Source organism: Neofelis nebulosa, chromosome 13 (assembly GCF_028018385.1).
Source record: "Neofelis nebulosa isolate mNeoNeb1 chromosome 13, mNeoNeb1.pri, whole genome shotgun sequence".
NCBI lineage: Eukaryota > Metazoa > Chordata > Mammalia > Carnivora > Felidae > Neofelis > Neofelis nebulosa.
Window position 1 is genome coordinate 66,538,306 of NC_080794.1, and position 16,843 is coordinate 66,555,148.

The 16,843-nt window shown below is 51.8% G+C and overlaps 1 protein-coding gene across 10 annotated transcripts in view; it reads right to left on the minus strand.

Annotated features, from left to right (window-relative positions):
• Window positions 1-16,843, minus strand: part of SH3PXD2A (SH3 and PX domains 2A) — a 241,405-nt gene that overhangs the window by 111,090 nt on the left and 113,472 nt on the right. For 9 of the 10 annotated variants that reach the window (XR_009252561.1, XM_058697665.1, XM_058697667.1 and 6 more), the window contains 2 exons: window positions 12,442-12,518; window positions 2,236-2,327 (listed from right to left, as the gene is read on the minus strand). Coding sequence is in view for 9 of the 10 variants with exons in the window: in XM_058697665.1 (XP_058553648.1) it covers window positions 2,236-2,327; window positions 12,442-12,518 (169 nt within the window). In the remaining variant the exon portion in view is untranslated. Of the gene's footprint in view, window positions 1-2,235; window positions 2,328-12,441; window positions 12,519-12,684; window positions 12,785-16,843 lie in introns of those variants that run through there. The other variant, XM_058697666.1, reaches the window with a different exon arrangement.

Consider the following 16,843-nt stretch of genomic DNA (forward strand, 5'->3'; position numbering starts at 1 on the left):
TTTCTGGAGATGGGCACTATTGCCATGGAGAGGTGAAACAGGACCAATTTATTTAGCTGACTGGCAGAGAATGGGCTTAGGAGTATGAACGAAAGGCAGGCTCAGTGATTTTGTGGTGATGCAACTGCTACTTCACCCACCAGCAACAATCCCTCTGCCCTCCTGTGGGCACACAATCACATGTGTCTCCAATGACAACCACCTAGGGAGGGGCATCTCTTCTCTCCCCATGGAAGGACAGAGAACAGAAAAGGAAGGAGAGACTCTGTGAGACCATCACAGCAGGGGAGCAGCAGGGCCAGATAGACCAGGGACACTGCTGGCGCCTCAGGAGACTTCCTGTCCTGGGAGAGTGAGGAGGGCTGGGGCAGGAGCACAGAGCGGGGAGGACAGAGAGGAGCACTGAGAGGCGTCAGGACCATGGTCCCCCTGACCCCTTCTAAACCAAGGAGGCAGGTGGGAAGGGTGGAAAGAGTACAGGCCTCTGTTTGAACCAGAAAAACCTGGGTTCAAGTTCAGGCTCCTGCTGTGAGTCTCTGTTTCCTTATCTGTAATGTGGGGATGAGAATATATAAACCCTTATGAGCCTGACATATAGTAGGTATGGTGAGAGCGATGCTTCTCCCTCTGGTGAGAACACACATTTCTGTCTCATTTTGTCATTTACAAAGCTCTTGCCCAGCCCTCATGTCATCTGAATTTTACTGATGAGAAAAATGGGGCTCGGGGAAGCCATATGAGTGAGCTGCCTTGCAGTTGTGTGGCTAGGAAGCAGCAGAGTTGGGGTGTGAACTCAACACTGTACATCCTATTCCCTTTGGCTTTCAACCAGTCTACCCTGTGAACAAGTCACCGATGAGTTTCTGATGGATTGTAGCATTTGCTTGTTTCTTAAGCCCACGGCAGCCATCAGGGAGGTGGCTTTTGTTGGGCCAAGGCTCTGGGCTGGGTGGCTTTTTCGCCCCCAAAAGGGCCTAGGCCATTTTAGGCTCTTCGTCTTATAGTATGACTGAAAAGAGAAGGGCCCCTTTAGGCAAGACTGCCATGTGTGGGTGTGCAGGCTGTGCACTTTACAACCTCCATGGGTGCCACTCACAGAAAATGCAGTAAGTGGTGCCCCTGGAGCCATGTGACACACACCCTTGTCTTCAGGCTTCCCCTCCCCATCACCAGATGGCCTCCTGCCTCTTCCCACCTGTCCCAGATCATTCCTCCATACCTTTCTTTCCTTTCCCTCTGTTGTACCCACCCCATCTGCCTCTCTGCCACTCATCCTGGTACTTTAAGATTTTAGGGGAAAAAAGCTATTGAACGAAGGGATCTCTCAGCACCCCCTTTGGTCCTCTCCCCACCCTCTCCCCTGGCCAATATTTTCCATGCTTGCCCTCTTCTGCTCATCTGCTCCTGGGCGGAAACCAGATTTCTCTCTCTACTGAGAACCTACTCTGGTGAGGATCTGTTCTGAGCAAGAGAGCGTGGCCGTCACAATGGAGTCTGGTCATGTATGTGAGAAGCTAGCATGACTGGGTGGGTCGTCTTAAACACCAGACCCAGAGCAACCTGATTCCAGAGAGAAGAGAGGGAGATCTGCTTGGTTCCCCATTCCTCTCTAAATATGGAAATACCAGCCAGCACTGGGCCACTAGGAATCCAAGAGTTGGGTTCAAGCCTCCTGCCTGTCACGTCCGCAACCAGCTGTGTGACTTTGGGAAAATCACCTAACCTCACTGGGCCTCAGTTTCCTTCTCTGTAAACGTGACTACTAATGTCTATCACAAACTAGCCCAAGAGTTATTCAGCGGGTGAGTTTTCAGCCTGGGCAGCACATGTCTCCCCCCACCCCCTCTGAAGGCCTACATTTCATTTGGGAGCTTGGGAGCATCAATAACTAAGAGCAATGACTGTTAACCCTGGGCATCTGAACAGAGGGTCCATTATATTTTCTTTGATCTCATCTGTTCCTTACAGTAACCTGTGAGCTAGAGTTTGCAGGAAAACCTGCTCCCCAAATGCAGAGACAGCCCCACTTGTCAGCTCTGGGGTAAAGGGAAATGAGGAGCAAGCTTGGGCAACAGGGAACAATGGTCTTCATACCTTTGGCCCATCTCTCCCCGGCCTGGTTGGCCTTGCCAGCTCCCCCTTTCCTTGTGTGCCCACATCCTGAGCCTCTCCAGCCTGCCCTCAGCTTTAGCCCACACCTCAAAGCACACAGGAGACGACTGAGCTACCACTTACTCTTTTGGGGGGTTGACATCCTCTGGTCGGGCCTCAAAGAACCGAAAGACTTCATCACACTGTGAAATGTGGGGAGGCAGTCGGACAAGTGCCTGTGGAAATATAGGAAGAAAGGGCATTAGGCCTGATGAAAGTCAAAAGCAGGGTCAATTCAGTCTGATGGTGACGGCACAGGCCCCAGGCCTGTGCTGTGGAAGACACCGTCATGCAGCCAGCCACCCAATCAGCGACTGAGCTAATCAGCTAACATGAAACAACTCTTCATCCATCCCATCAACTAGCCAACCAGCCAGTTCATCCACTAACCAACGAGTCAACTAATAAAAATAATCAGCCAACCCCAATTAATCTATCAACCATCCAGTCAACAATTCGACCAACCAACCATTCAACTAGCCAGTTCACCAACTAAACAGCCAACCAACCGAGCAAATCACAATGACCCTTGAGCCCTAGGTCTCGGAGCCCTCGGGAGCCAGTCGTTCGGCACGAACCCTGGAAGGATTCCCTCCTGCCCGGAGAGTCAGTCCGAGATCCTTAGCCTGACAACCCAAGGGCTTATTCTACCAGCCTCATCTCCCACCAGTCACATTCTGGACACAGCTGCTAGTCACAGCCCCTAAATACTGGCTGCACAATTAATTATTTCATGACAAGCGGATAATTCTACCAAGCACAACAGGGTGCTATGACAGAATCTGATAGGACCCAGGAAGATTAGCAGAGAGGAGGGGGGGGCGGTTTCAGGAAAGACTCTGAAGCTGAGTTCTGAAGGATGGGTAAGAGTTAAAACCGGTCAAGTGAGGGTGGTGAGACCAAGCATAGTGGCTCCGTGGGGCCTGAGCGCACTAAACGAGGGGAGAGGGACCACCAGTCTGGTCCAGCAGGGCTTTGTTGAGGAATGCCTGGCAGAGTGGTAAGAGCTGAAGGGGTTGGAAAGGCTTCTTAGAAGAGTGGCGATGAGCTAGCGAAGAGGTATGTGCAGTATTTGGACAGGCAGAGAGGAGAAGGCAGCCACCATACAGGGGTAAGTGTCCAGGTAGGGGCATGCACCAGCTATGAGCCTGTCACCCCGACAGGGCTGAGAGTCTGCTGCTGGAAAGTGAGGAGTCACAGTGAGAGGTGATCAGAGTTCCTGTTGCACACCAGACCAGCACATACTGCGTACCTTGCAGCCTGGGGCACCCGGGACCCCTGACCTGCCCCAGTCCAACGTGGAGGCCGCGGGGGAGCATGAGACCGGGTGAAGCCCTGCTCCTGGCTGCTCGATTCAGTATGCAGAGAAGACACTGGAACGATTCTTTAGCACAAACAGATGGGAGAGGTTGCTCCCAAGGCAGGGCTGAGGGACAAGGCCAAGGGAACTCTGGGATAGAGCCAGGAGAAGGGAGAAGAAAACTTGGGATGGTGTTATTGCAAAGCATTCAAGTGTGGCATCAAGCAGTAGGCATCCCAGCATGACGGCCCTTTTTGATATCATATCCACACCTGGGCAAGATGAGACAAGACCTGACTGTAACACTCTGCAACTCACAGCTGTTCTTTCTAGAGGCCAGGGCTTTCCAAGGGTCTCTAACAGATCACACGCCCATGAGCAGCCAGGAAATAGGAAAGAAGGGAAATTAACATGTAATGGGCAACTGTGATGCTTCAGGCACCGTCCTAAGTCCCTTGACTCCAATTATCCAACGAACAGGGAGGGCCTTTCAGTGCGTGCCTGACATGGGGCTGTGTCTGGTGTCACAGGGATGAGCCAGACACAGCTTCTGCCCTTGCAAGAGCATGTCTGACGAGGTGTCACTCCGTTTTGTTCCGGAGGTGGACATCACTGCCTTTGTTTATGACGGGGACACTGAGACTATTCTGCGAAAGTGCAGAATGAAGCCCTGTGCTCAGGAGGTAGAATCAGTGCAAGTTGCCCCAAAGTGTTCATGTTTTCATTTCAAATACGTGGCATGTGCTGTTTTCTCCCCCCAGGAAGGGTAGAGGGAAAGGGAAAAGATAAACTGAGGAAGGCGAGAGAAAGAAAAAGAGAGACAGAGACAGAGAGACGCAGGGAGAGAGACAAAGAGATAGAGACAGATGGAGAGACAGACATACAGAGAGATAGGGAGACTGATACGGAGAGACAGAGACAGAAAGAGATTGGGGGGGGGGGGGGGGCGGGGAAATCAGGCCTGTGCACGGCAAGGGCTCCTGGCAGGAGAACTTAAGGGCTGGGCTGGGCAGGGGGGAAATCATTACCAGGGACCCAGGCTGTGTGCACGCTCGCTGCCAGGGTGACCTCCCTGAAAGGAAGAGGGAAGGGAGCCAGGGCTGGCTTCCAGCGGGCCTGGAGCGCCAGCACCCTCCCAGCTCAGCACGCTGCCACCCGCCCCCGGCGCAGCCCCTGGCCAGCCACGGCTCGTGCCGCCCCAGCAGCGAACACAGGGGCTCTTCATGCCGACAGAGACCGGCATTCCGGGGCCAGAGGACGTGTGGGCCGTGAGGGCTTCAGACAAAGAGGCCTTTTGGTCGAACCCCCGTGGCATCTTGACTGAACAGAGAGCCCCGAAGGGAGCCGCATGGAGGGCTCATCCTGATTGCAGGCAGACAAGAGGCTCCCAGCTCAGCACAGCTTCCATCAGCCCTGCCGCCAAGCCCAGATCTGCCAAAATTATCTGGCAGGAGAGCTAGGTGCTGAGCAGTGTGGCCCCCGAGGCCTGGGCTGCCAATCACTGCCAGAGCCGGGAAACCCCCAAATCCAGCCATTCTGAGAGGAGCAGGTGGGGGCCATACATGGGTATTTTCAAGGGCACCACCCAGGCCATTGAAACGCCAATGCCATTGGGCATCCAGGATTTATGCTATGGGTGGTTAAGTCAGGGCTTCAGGGCCACCCAGACATGGGTTTGAGTCCTGGCTCTACCATTCATGGGCTGTGTGGTGCTGAATGCGTTACTGGCCTCTCTGAGCTCAGTACAATGGGTATGACGTGGCACCTATTTGTTAGGAGGCTAGGTGAGATTGTAACTAGGAGGAGCCTAGCACAGTGCCTGGCACTGAGTAAACACTCCGTAAATTTTAGTTGTTGTACTGTTGTCTTTGCTGCTATGTTCTCTAGATGAATGGAGTGATGCATACTAGAAACAACACTGGCATGGGAGTCAGGAGACCTCAATTCTAATTCCAATCCTGCCCTTATATACTTGCCCATGACCTTGGGCAGCTCACCTCACCTCTCTGGTTGTCATTTCTTCTAGGATAAAGCAGACTAACTCTGGAATCTCAAACTATCTCCAGGAAAACCTGTTTGGTGAGGTAGAGTGATTCTGTGGGTACAAGTGAAATCGTGCCTTGTAGATGGCCCACCTTGGTCTTAGAGATCACCATGTTCATTAGTATAGCAAAGGCTCTGAGAAGTCCTGCAGGGAAGAAACCTGTAGAGCTTTGTTCAGATCAGCATTTATTGATAATCATGGCATGCTGAAGGATTGGCTCATGTAATCATCACATGAACTCTAAGAGATGGATATGACTATGATTTCAATTTTAAGGAGAAGCAACTAAAGCACAGAGGTTAAGGGATTTCTCAAGGCTGCACAGCCAGTAAGTAGCAGAATCTCCAATTGGGCCGTCTGAGTCCAGAGCCTGTGCTCCGTCCGGATCTAGTACTGCCTCCAGCACTACCCACAGGTCTCTGACCGTCGAGCAGGTCCTCCAACGATTCCTACTGACAGCCCACCAAACACAGCTGGGACAAATCCAGGCTACAGACATTCTGAAGTTTCTTCCATCTCTAACAGCACCATTATTAGTGAATTCGGTGTCTGACCTATCATTCTATGTGACTGAGCCTTTCTTTTTTTTTTTTTTTTAATTTTTTGTAAATTTTTAAAAAGTTTTTTAATGTATATTTTTGAGAGAGAGAAAGAGAGAGAGAGAGAGGGCAAGCAAGTGGAGGAGGGGCAGAGAGAGAGAGAGAGGGAGACAGAATCTGAAGCAGGCTCTAGGCTCCAAGCTGTCAGCACAGAGCCTGATGAGGGGCTCGAACCCATGAACTGTGAGATCATGACCTGAGCTGAGGTCAGATGCTTAACTGACTGAGCCACCCAGGTGCCCCTAAAGTTTTTTTTTAATGTTTATTTATTTATTGTGTGTGTGTGTGTGTGTGTGTGTGTGTGTGAGAGAGAGAGAGAGAGAGAGATGTGAGAGAGACAGAGACAGAGAGACAGAGACAGAGACAGAGAAAGAGCGCACACATGAGCGGGAGTAGGGACAGAGAGAGAGGGAGACAGAATTTGAAGTAGGCTCCAGGCTCCGAGCTGTCAGCACAGAGCCTGACACGGGGCTCGAACTCACAAACTGCAAGATTGTGACCTGAGCCAGAGTTGGACGCTTAACCGACTGAGCCTTTCTAATAGGACTCTGATTCAGGTTAGGTGGGAAGAGCTGGAATGAGTATGACCACACAGCCCTCGGCACCCAGGGAGGGGGCAGTGCCCTGTGGGGCTGCTTAGAGTATGCAGGCCCCTGTCCAATGTTGGTTGAGCTGAAATCAGTCCCTTTTTGACCTTGCCATCCTGTGGTCCAGGGGGTCCGTGAACTAGCTGAGAGCAGATATGGAGAAACAAGGCAACGGAAGGAGTCAAGGGCAGGGGGTGCCTAGGAATGGGGGAGACTAGTGAAGACGTGCTGAAGAGCCACCCAGGTGTGCCACCAGCCCGTCCCTCCAGTGCCTCCCTTCCCCAGTCCTAAACTGCCCTGAGGTCTCCAGCTCCTGGCCTGTCCCGACCATTTTCTGGAAGCCAGTGACCTGGGCCACCATTTGGTACTATGTCATCATTCTAGAAGACACAGATTCAGATAAGGGAGAGGGTGGCTGCACTGCGTGCCTCTGAGACCTCCACCCAGATGCTGCGGCCACAAGCCTGGTTTTTCAAGTGCAGTGGCATGGGAGGGAGCCCCAGGCAGACTGAGCTCAGACCCGCTTTGAAATGACCCAATGACCCCCTTCCATGAAGCTTGCCACTCTGGGTAATGTCTGCCCCAGGACAAAAAACAAACTTCCGCATTTGGCAAAACAACTGTGGATGCCCTGCTATTTCCATGGGATCAAACGTTTTCCTCTTTTTAGGAGCATCATTTTGATTTCTTTTTTTAATTTCAGAGAGAGAGTGTATGAGCAGGGGAGAGGGGTAGAAGGAGAGAAGGAGAGCATCTTAAGCTCAGCGTGGAGCCTGACGCCTGAGAGTGGAGCCTGATGCAGGGATCAATCTCATAACCGTGAGATCATGACCTGAGTCAAAATCAAGAGTTGGACACTTAACTGACTGAGCCACCCAGGTGCCCCAGGGGCATCATTTGATTTCTTATCAATGTAAATCTTCTGGGTAAAAGCCCAGGGACTTAGGGTCGGGTGGGGTGTGACACAGGGGGCTGGAATCCTGCCCATCTGGCCACACGCCCACTCTCTGCCCCCATCCCCACCCCTGGGCTGCCTCTAGCCTGCCTGGAATGTTCCTCCTGGATCCCTATCTAGGAAGCTGGGAGCTCACAGAACTTCTCTGAATCAAACGCAGAAGTTCTCTTTTTGAAGGGTGTAGCCGCAAATCCTTCTGAAACGGAAACAGCATCTAATTCGTAGCATTTAAGCCATTTCACAAGGGATCCTAGTACATTGGGGCTTCGGGGACATGTCACCGTCCTCAGAGGTTTCCTCTGCTTGTGTGTGATCCTTGCATTTTATCATCAGATACTGGCTGGACACCCACACGAAGCCAGGCTTCCTGCTTGTTACTGAAGACACAAAGATAACAGATGTGGCCCTCCAGTTGCTCCCAGTCCAGAGAAGGTGGACACACAGAAATCACCCTCCTACAGAGGATAGGTGTGCTGCATGGAAGCAGGCACAGAGTTTTCTGGGGAATGGAACAGCAAGGGTGGTTGGCTTTCCCTGGGGAGTCAGGAGGCTTCTAGGAGGGGCATCGTGGGAGCTGAATGCATCTGCAGGAAAAGGACTAGCAAGGCCTGGGCATGGCAGCCTAAGGGACTCTGGCTAGTTGGGAACGGCTGCACCTCTGGCGGACTGGACTGCAGAGCCTTGAGGAGAGGCAGGTGCTGAGGCCTGAGCAGCACTTAGAACGAGCCCACAGAGGGCCCAGCCAAGCGCCCAGAGGTTCTTATGGGCAATGGGGCTCCCCTGAGGGTCTTCAAGGAGAAAGGGACATAATCATCTTTATCCCAGGCTGGAAATGCTTTGCCTGGGTCTATCTGGGCCTGTGGAGATGGAGATACTCTACCAGTTGGGTTCCTCCAGAGTACCAGCCCACGTGGGAAGCAGGAACAGATCAATCTTCACTCTCTGCCTCCGTGTCCCCATCAGCAACACTCCTGACCCAGGCTAGCCCTTAGAATGGGGCCCATAAGAACAAAGTCTCCCTGTATCTAGGACTGAGTATACCAGGAAGTCTCGGTGCTTCTTAAAGGCATGTGTTTTGGTTGGGACATGAACCTTCCTCTTTATTAAGGTGAGAGCCAATGATGGGCCAGGCATGGTGGGAGGCAGATGCCTGGGACTAAGAACCACGTCCCAGAAATAGCCTCAGTTTTCAAATCTGGGAAGTGGGAATAAAAATGAATGAGTCTGATAGATGTGGAGGATCACGTGGGGAGATCTTTACCTCTTCAGGGGAGATCCTGCCTTGTCCCCCTCCTCCAGTCTGACTACAACCAACCCTTCATCCCTCCCACAAAGAAAACCATTGATCCTGAAAACAAGTCTATCTTGGAGAGCGGAATAATAGAAGCAATCTCAGCTTTTTGGGCAGCAAAAAAAAATTCTAGTTGCACCCACCAGGAAATGGAGACTTGTATAAACGTCATTACCATGGCAAAGGGTGAGTTGATCATTCTCAAACACTCTCTCTCCCTGCCCCCCACCCCACCCCCTGCCCTGGGATATTTATTTTATCCCCTAGACAAACACTGCAAACATGTATTTCACACGCAGGAATGGGGTAAATGGAGTCACTTATAAAACTGTTAGTCGGAGCCCCTACAGTATAGCTCTCGCTTGTTAGTGAGATGAAAGTCTTCGACGTTTTGAGGCCACAGAATCATTAAATATTAACCGTATAACCATGTTGCCCATTAAATTAATTTATGGAGCTAAAGAAATGCCTTTGGAACCCCTCTTGATAGACACCCAGCCCTCAAGTGCCACATAAAACAATCACCCGACTGGTGCTCGGTCAATTTTCCGTGACGCTCATCCAATCTGCCCCATATATGTTTAAAATTAACACCGAGATTTGGGCTGTGAAACCACCATTGGGCAGAGGGACTGGCTGGCCGGCGAGGGCAGGGAGCCCGAAGTCTGGGGAGGTCTACTGCGCGGTCAGACTTTCCGCGTCTGAGTCCTGGCACAGGAACTGGCTGCTCTGTGCACAGAGCCAGCTTCACAGTTTTGGGTGCATCTGAATGCCCAGCAAATCCCAGACTCGGAGCCTGCGTTGGCCAGCAGTCCAAGGAAGATGCTGCCCAGCCAAGCAAAGCTGCATATGGAAACTGGAAACAAAAATCCCAGAGGTTCCCAGCAGTGTGTCCAGGGACAGACATGAACAAGGGAACGGCTGGCCATGCAGCAGACTACACATGGCACTGACCATGGAATTCATGGTGGGGGCCAGTGATGATGAGTGACACTCGGATCCTGAGTGGCCACAGATTGGACAATCGGGAGGCAGAGCTGTGAAGCACGATGCTGGGTGGCAGTGGCCATGGACCGTTGCTGGCTTATCTATCCCTAATGATGATTCCAAGGTCATTCCAAGGTCTCAGACAATCATACCACAGGCCCCAGCTTTCTAGTTCCGAAGAATTAAAGGCCACTTCTGCACTGCCCTCCCCCTCCCTCCTCCACCACCCCCTCACTGCCCCCCCCACCCCCTCCACCCCCGCCATTCTCAGAGTAAATTACAGCCTGTGAGATGGCTGGCTGCTTGGTGAACCCATGACATTCCTCCTTGCTGCCTGGCTCTGTGCTAATCAGGTTAGGAGGCCCCTCCTCTTGCAGACTCCACTTAAATGGCTCCCCCGGCCACCAACTGGGCACCACTGGGGCCCCAGAGCCCCCCTGAATCTCATCCTGATTCAGGAGTCCTGTTCAAAGCCTGATCCCAGGAGATAAGATGTTATCAGTTTCCTCCTCCGGATGGCCTAGGATACGGCATTTCCACTGCAGATGCCTCGGGCTCCACCAGCTCCAGGAGGCTGAGGCTGATGTGAGCCATAAATCCCCAGCTGGGAGAGGCCTCCCTCCCTCTGCCCCCTCCTCCATTAGCTTTGCCCATTTATTTAACTTCTTGGGAGAGGAATAAAGAGAAATAAAAGCTCGGGCGTCAGCCATCAATTGAACTGGAAATGGCAAATGCTCTTTAAAGAGAAAAATGAATATTGATCCGAAGAAGAGGAGATTCTCGTGTCAGACAATTCATCAGCAGAAATTCTCTTTAGGTTAAGGCAGACAATGTGACCAAGTATAATTGGCACAGTCACAAAATGGAAACTTGGGTTGATGGAGACTATATGGGAGTGTTCGTCTTCCTACGGGCTTGGGGACACCAGTTAATACCTTTAGCAACTTGATTCTTATTTAAACATTTTTATTGCCAAACGTAGTGTTTCTGAATCGTAAAACACTAGTGCATCAAGGGACTGTGCAGCAACAATTCCGTGCAGGGACAGAGCATTTCAGAAGTGACAAACACTATGATACATATTCTCTGGTGCAGCGCCTTTCATGAACTCTGCAAGGGTTGCCTTTACCCTGGTGTCCAGAGGAGGCAACCGGGACTCAGAGAAGTAAAGTAACTCGCCCAGAGTCACAGAGCTAGTGGGGGGTAGTGGGATTTGATCCCAGCTCTTCCCGTCCTAATGCCAGCATTGCAACCATCCCATACTTGCTTCTCATCAAGGGTCTTGAGTCAGACTCCACAAGTTTCACTGAACTAAGAAGTCCCATTTCCATCAAAGCCAGTGGTAACAGTGTATTGTTTACGCCTTTTAATAATAATCATCAAAAGCCAGCGTCTCCTGAATGCCTCCTCTCTCCCAGACACTGTGCTGGTGCCTGGCCTGTGCCTGCTCCTTTCATCCCCACGACTAGCATCTGTGGAGCCACTGTCCTCCTCCCTATTGCACAGGTGTGAAAATTGAGGCTCTGGAAAGTTAAGTGACTTGTCCAAGTTCATGCAGCTAGTGAGGGTTTTGAACCCAGGCAGCCTCGCTGTCCAGAGGTCTGATGCCCAGGCCATTTTCGCTGCCGGGATCCTAGGCTCTAATCAAAGTGGAAAGAGGAAGGGACTCTGTTTCATGACCCCGTGGTCACTCTCTCATCTGTTCTTTGGCACTGGCTGTTTTTTTTTTTTTTAAGTTTATTTATTTATTTATTTTGAGAGAGACAGAGACAGCAGGAGCAGAGTAGGGACAGAGAGAGAGAGAGAGAGAGAGAGAGAGAGAGAGAGAGAGAATGAATCCCAAGGAGGCTCCACACTGCCAGCACAGAGCCAGAGCCCAATGCGGGGGCTTGAACTCACAAAACCGTGAGATCATGACCTGAGGTGAAACCAAGAGTCAGACGCTCAACCGAATGACACCCAGGCGCCCCTGGCAGTGGCTGTTTTGAGGCACCTGCGCACACACACCTGTGTGTCTGTGAGAGTGAGCACTGGCATCGATAAAAACGTGTGCACAAACATCCGTGACCATCAACACTTCTGTGAATAAACAAATATGCATTTCCGATATTTCAGATACTATTGAACTCAGAATTGGTTCCAACAACGTCCTGAAAGGAATTCACAGAAACAGTTCTCCTGTGTCAAGCAAAAAGTCCCGTACAGAATCCCTTCAGCAGGAGACCCCTTAACTGAGCTCCCGAGCGGGTGGAAGTGATTTAAAATAGTGTTTTGTAAACATGGACATGTCCCAAAAGAAGTCTCAGCTGTGATCCCAAGGCCCATGTGCTCCAGGGGGTGGCCCAGTCATGAGCAACCCCTCCCTGAGGGACAGTCATACCCACCCCTCTGGCCAAGAAATGCCAGGTGTCAGGATGCATCTGCTAAACCACAGCCAAGAGTTTTATACAGATGGCTCTCCTTCACAGATGGACAGACTCTCTGGCAGACGGACCGGCCCCTCCCCCACCCGCAGACGCACCCTTACCCGGCAGTACTCGTCGATGGGCTTCAGCCTCTTCACAGCTACGTCCCGGATGTGGCTTCTCCGGAAGAGGATTTTGCCTGGAAGAGACACACGCTCGTGAGCCGGTTGATTCTGGGGAAGGCGGCCATGGGACCTGGGCCACCTACACTCATTCCCCTCTCCCTCAGCTTCTCAGCATTTTAGCTGGCTACCAAGTGCCACCACCTCTGCCCATTGTCAAGAAAACAAGAGAGGAGCAGTCACCTCTCCCAGGGGGTAGGAGGCGCCCGAGGCTGAGGGCCCAGGACCTCTGGGGCCCAGGAGCAGCCCCAGAGGCTGCCATCTTGGCCAAATCACCTTGTCTGGGTCTAATGGCAGAATCGATGCCCTGACATGGGTGTGGCTCCCAAGTGACCTCACAAATAAATACAAAGGACGGCCCAACCCACATGCCATGTTTGGTTTTCAGGCCCATCCCTCCTTGAGAAATCAGCATTCTTTCCTGCCAGTCAGGCAGGAATTCCTATTCTTAGTTTAGGTGGGTGGCTATTTCCAGGGCGGGCACAGGCCAATGCCAAGGGAGCACGGCTGCCCCAGCCTGACTTTTCTCCAGCCTATCTGTACACACAGCCTCCAACAGTGCAGGCCACTGTGCAGATGGGCTGGTACACCCCTCTGCAGGTATGGGCAAGGCTTACAGGAAAGGCCAGCCCCTCAGACTTTCCCAGCAGTCTCTTCTGAGCTTGCTGAATTCAATTTTAACAACCAGATCAATGTATAGTCCTTTTCAGCCAGTTCAATTCAGAGTTTGATCTCCTTGGTCTGACTTTCAAGTCCTGACACGGTTAACATTTCTATGCCCCATGGCCATCGATGTTGAGTCAATGGCCCTTTCATTGTTTTTAAAGTTTATTTATTTTGAGACACAGAGAGAGAGAGAGAGAGAGAGAGAGAGAGAAGACAGCATGAGCTGGGGAGGGACAGAGAGGGAGGGACAGAGAGAATCCCAAGCAGGCTACACTGTCAGCGCGAAGCCCGATGTGGGGCTTGAACTCACGAACCATGAGATCATGACCTGAGCTGAAACCAAGAGTCTGACGCTTAACCGACTGAGCCACCCAGGCACCCCCAATGTCCCATTTTTAGAAGGCCTTCCTTGATTAGCTGAGCTAGGAGCAACTTCCTCTTTCCAGAACATCCACATACTTTGTCCATTCCTAAGTTACTCACCTCATTCTGCTGTGTGTTACAGATATGTGTGAGTCCCCTTCCATCAGGGGCCTGACACATCCTAGGACACACACAACTCAGCCCATAGCTGTAACAAACATCTGTTGTTCAAGTCTGCCAAGTTTCCCTCTGGAGAGCCTCCCTCCTCCATTCCTGGTCCCTGGGGTTTTCTAACCACACCCCCTGGCAACAAGAGTAGGCCCAGCCTACTGGGCTGTGACCCAGCCCAGCCAACCAGAATCACAGTGATTGGCTCAGAGATGGGCAGGGGACCCCATCTGGACCAATGAGGGTCAGCCCTGAGACTTCTGCTGGAGGCTTTTTTTCTCCCACAGTTGCTAAGCTGGCAGGATGAAAGCCTGAAGCTTCTAGTGGCCATATTTATTACTGTCCAAGAAGGAAACCTACTGAGAGAAAGGATCTGTGCCTGGAACGAAATAGGGCTCAATAAATGCTTCCCGAATGGTTCAAAAGCACAGCAAAGAGATGAATAGCAGATTCCTTTGACATTATTTGAAAGCTGGATATAGCTGTCTGGAACCCAAGGTCTACCTGGTACTTTTCACATGGATGAAGCAATAAAATCATTTTTTAAACTAATTGGAGATGGATTTTTACACTTGCGTTCAAGGAGTTCCAATTAAGATAATTGCCATTTCATGTGAACAGATACATAGACTGCATGTCAATCCACTTGAGTTTCTTCTATCCGGGCCCCAGGGAAGCACGAAGCATTGCCTTGGTTTAAGTTGTTTCCCCGGTGGCACCCAGAGATGAGGCATGTAAGTGGTTTATTTGGGAGCATATCCCAGAAGATAGCAGGAGGGGAGTGGAAGGGAAGACAGGGAAGGGAAGGAAGAATTGCCCAGCCAGTTCACCCCTATGGGTAGCCACAGCTCAGGTCTGTTGGGGATAATATGGACTACACCTCAGAGGTATCCCAACTGAGGGTGAAGGGTATTTGTCACCAACTTCCTGCTTGTGAACATCTGAGAGTGCCAGGACATCTCTGGCACTTCCCGCCGAGTTTGCTCCTGTGGCTACCGCAAAGCTCCCAGTCCTTCCCATGAGCAGCCTCCGGAGACAGAGGTGAAGTGCAGTGGACCTCGGAAGGCTAGAGCCTAAGTTCCTGGCCACCAGAAGTACTGGTCACCAGCCCTGCTCCAGTCGGACCGGGGAGCATCTAACTCATCTTATCATGTGTGACTTGCTTCCCATTTGGGCCCCTCATCCCCCCACATCAGATGTGACCACCTCCTTCCTCCCCTTGGCACCCACACCCCACTCAGCACGAGGCTTTGCGTACAGCAGACGCCCCATAGGTACTTGCTGGCCCATTCACTTCCCTCTCCTGGACTGTCCCTCAAGCTCTCTTTCCTCCCTTCCTCTCCGAAGCCAGGCAGACAGGCCATCTCCCCGTCAGAGGGACGATGCTGTGCAGACTGGACAATGTCATCAAGATAAATCGGCTTTGCCACGTGTTCCTTTTGAAAGGAGATAAAACATGATTTATCAAGACACTGGAGACGGCTTCTTTTCCTTGGAGGAAGATGTCACAGATCTGGTATTCCTGGCCTTTGTGCCTCCTACCCTTTTTTGGTTGCCTGTCGCTTTATTGCCTGCGTGCCGCGGGAGCATATGCGCACAGCCATGGGGACGACATGTGCAAATAAACGCATAGCGTGAGGAGGCCTGCTCTCGGGACTGACAAAACGACAGGACTCCCTGGGTCAGGGTTTCTGAGCCTTCTACCTGAGCCTCATACGTCAAGAGCTGGAGATCGCGCAGTCCCAGTGACGCCAGTGGTCAAATGGTAGCTCGCAGGAACCTGGAGGACTCGTCTATGCAGCACAGGAAACCAAAGGAGAGACCACAGTAGGGACCCGGGCCCACAGACCTGGTTCTGCCATGCGCTCCTTTGAAAGGAGATGAAACATGACTTATCCATCCTCCAAAAATAGCACTCCTGCCCTTTCTCATCCTGGCAAGGGACAGAAAGGAAAGGGAAAACATGGCAGACAAAATCCCTCCATCTCCAAACAAGCCCCTCTCAAGGCTGGCCAAACCCCTGAGTCTGGTACCCCTGAGATACACAGATACATAAGATACACAGATCACATAAGATCACCTGCAGAGATCACCTGATCCAGCTGCAGACAGAACCGCCAAAAAGCAAATAGTTGAGGAACAGTTAAGGCCTCCACACGGTGCAGAAGACTGGCGGGGGGGGGGGGGATGGGGGTAGGTGAGGTGGGGAGATAGGTGGGCTCCCACTCACATGAGTACAGGACCCCCACCTCGCCCCTCATGCCCACTCCCTGCAAATGAGGCCACCGTGCCTCTGGGACCCTTCACAAAGATTGTGGGTCTGTTGCTCAGGTGCAGAGTCAGAGGAGAGTTTCTGTACAAGCCATTTCCCGGCTGATTTTTTGGAATCCCAACAGGGCTTCTCTCCTTCCCGCTGAAATCCTGACAGGAGCAACGTTTTCTTTTCTTGGGGCTTTGGCATAAGCAGCAGAGGGCAGGAGGGGAAAAGAGGGAGGGAAGATCTGGAAGGGATTCTATGGTCTTGACTTCTCTGTTAGGAATCCAAACCGCACTCGGAAAGCCAAACCGGTGACTGTATTAAAAGGGAGAGAGAAAAAAAGGAGCAGAAGGAAAATCCCCATTAAGGAAGCCGAGACCACAGGGCATTGAAGGCCTCTTGTAAATGTAATTCAGCCCATTTATAGCTCCTGCCAGAGTCTTCAAAGCCATGCAGATGCTGCCCCAGAAATATGATAAGCATCGTAAGGAAGATTACACACAGGGCATAAAATAGACCTCAGGACATAACTCACTCCTGAAAGTGGAGAAGAAAGTTGTTGAGCCTGACAGGGTCCAAGCACATAAGTGTAGGTCCCTGTTGCTGCTGCTGCTCTGGGCTGGGCTGAGGAGGTGGGACCAGCAGAAGGAGCAGGGGCCTTAGCAGGAGTCCTGGGTTCAAGTTCTGCCTGGGCCACAGGCTGGCTGCATGACCCTGAAGCAGGTTCCTCTGGATTCTCATCTGGAGACCAAAGGGCTGTGGCTCCATGGCTGCTCCCTCTAGAAGTCCTAAGATTTGCACAGCGGGCATGGTGGAATTGAGAGGGGCAGAGGAGGGGCGAGACAAGCGGTAATAGTAGCCAAGTGCTTACTACGTGCTGGGCACAGG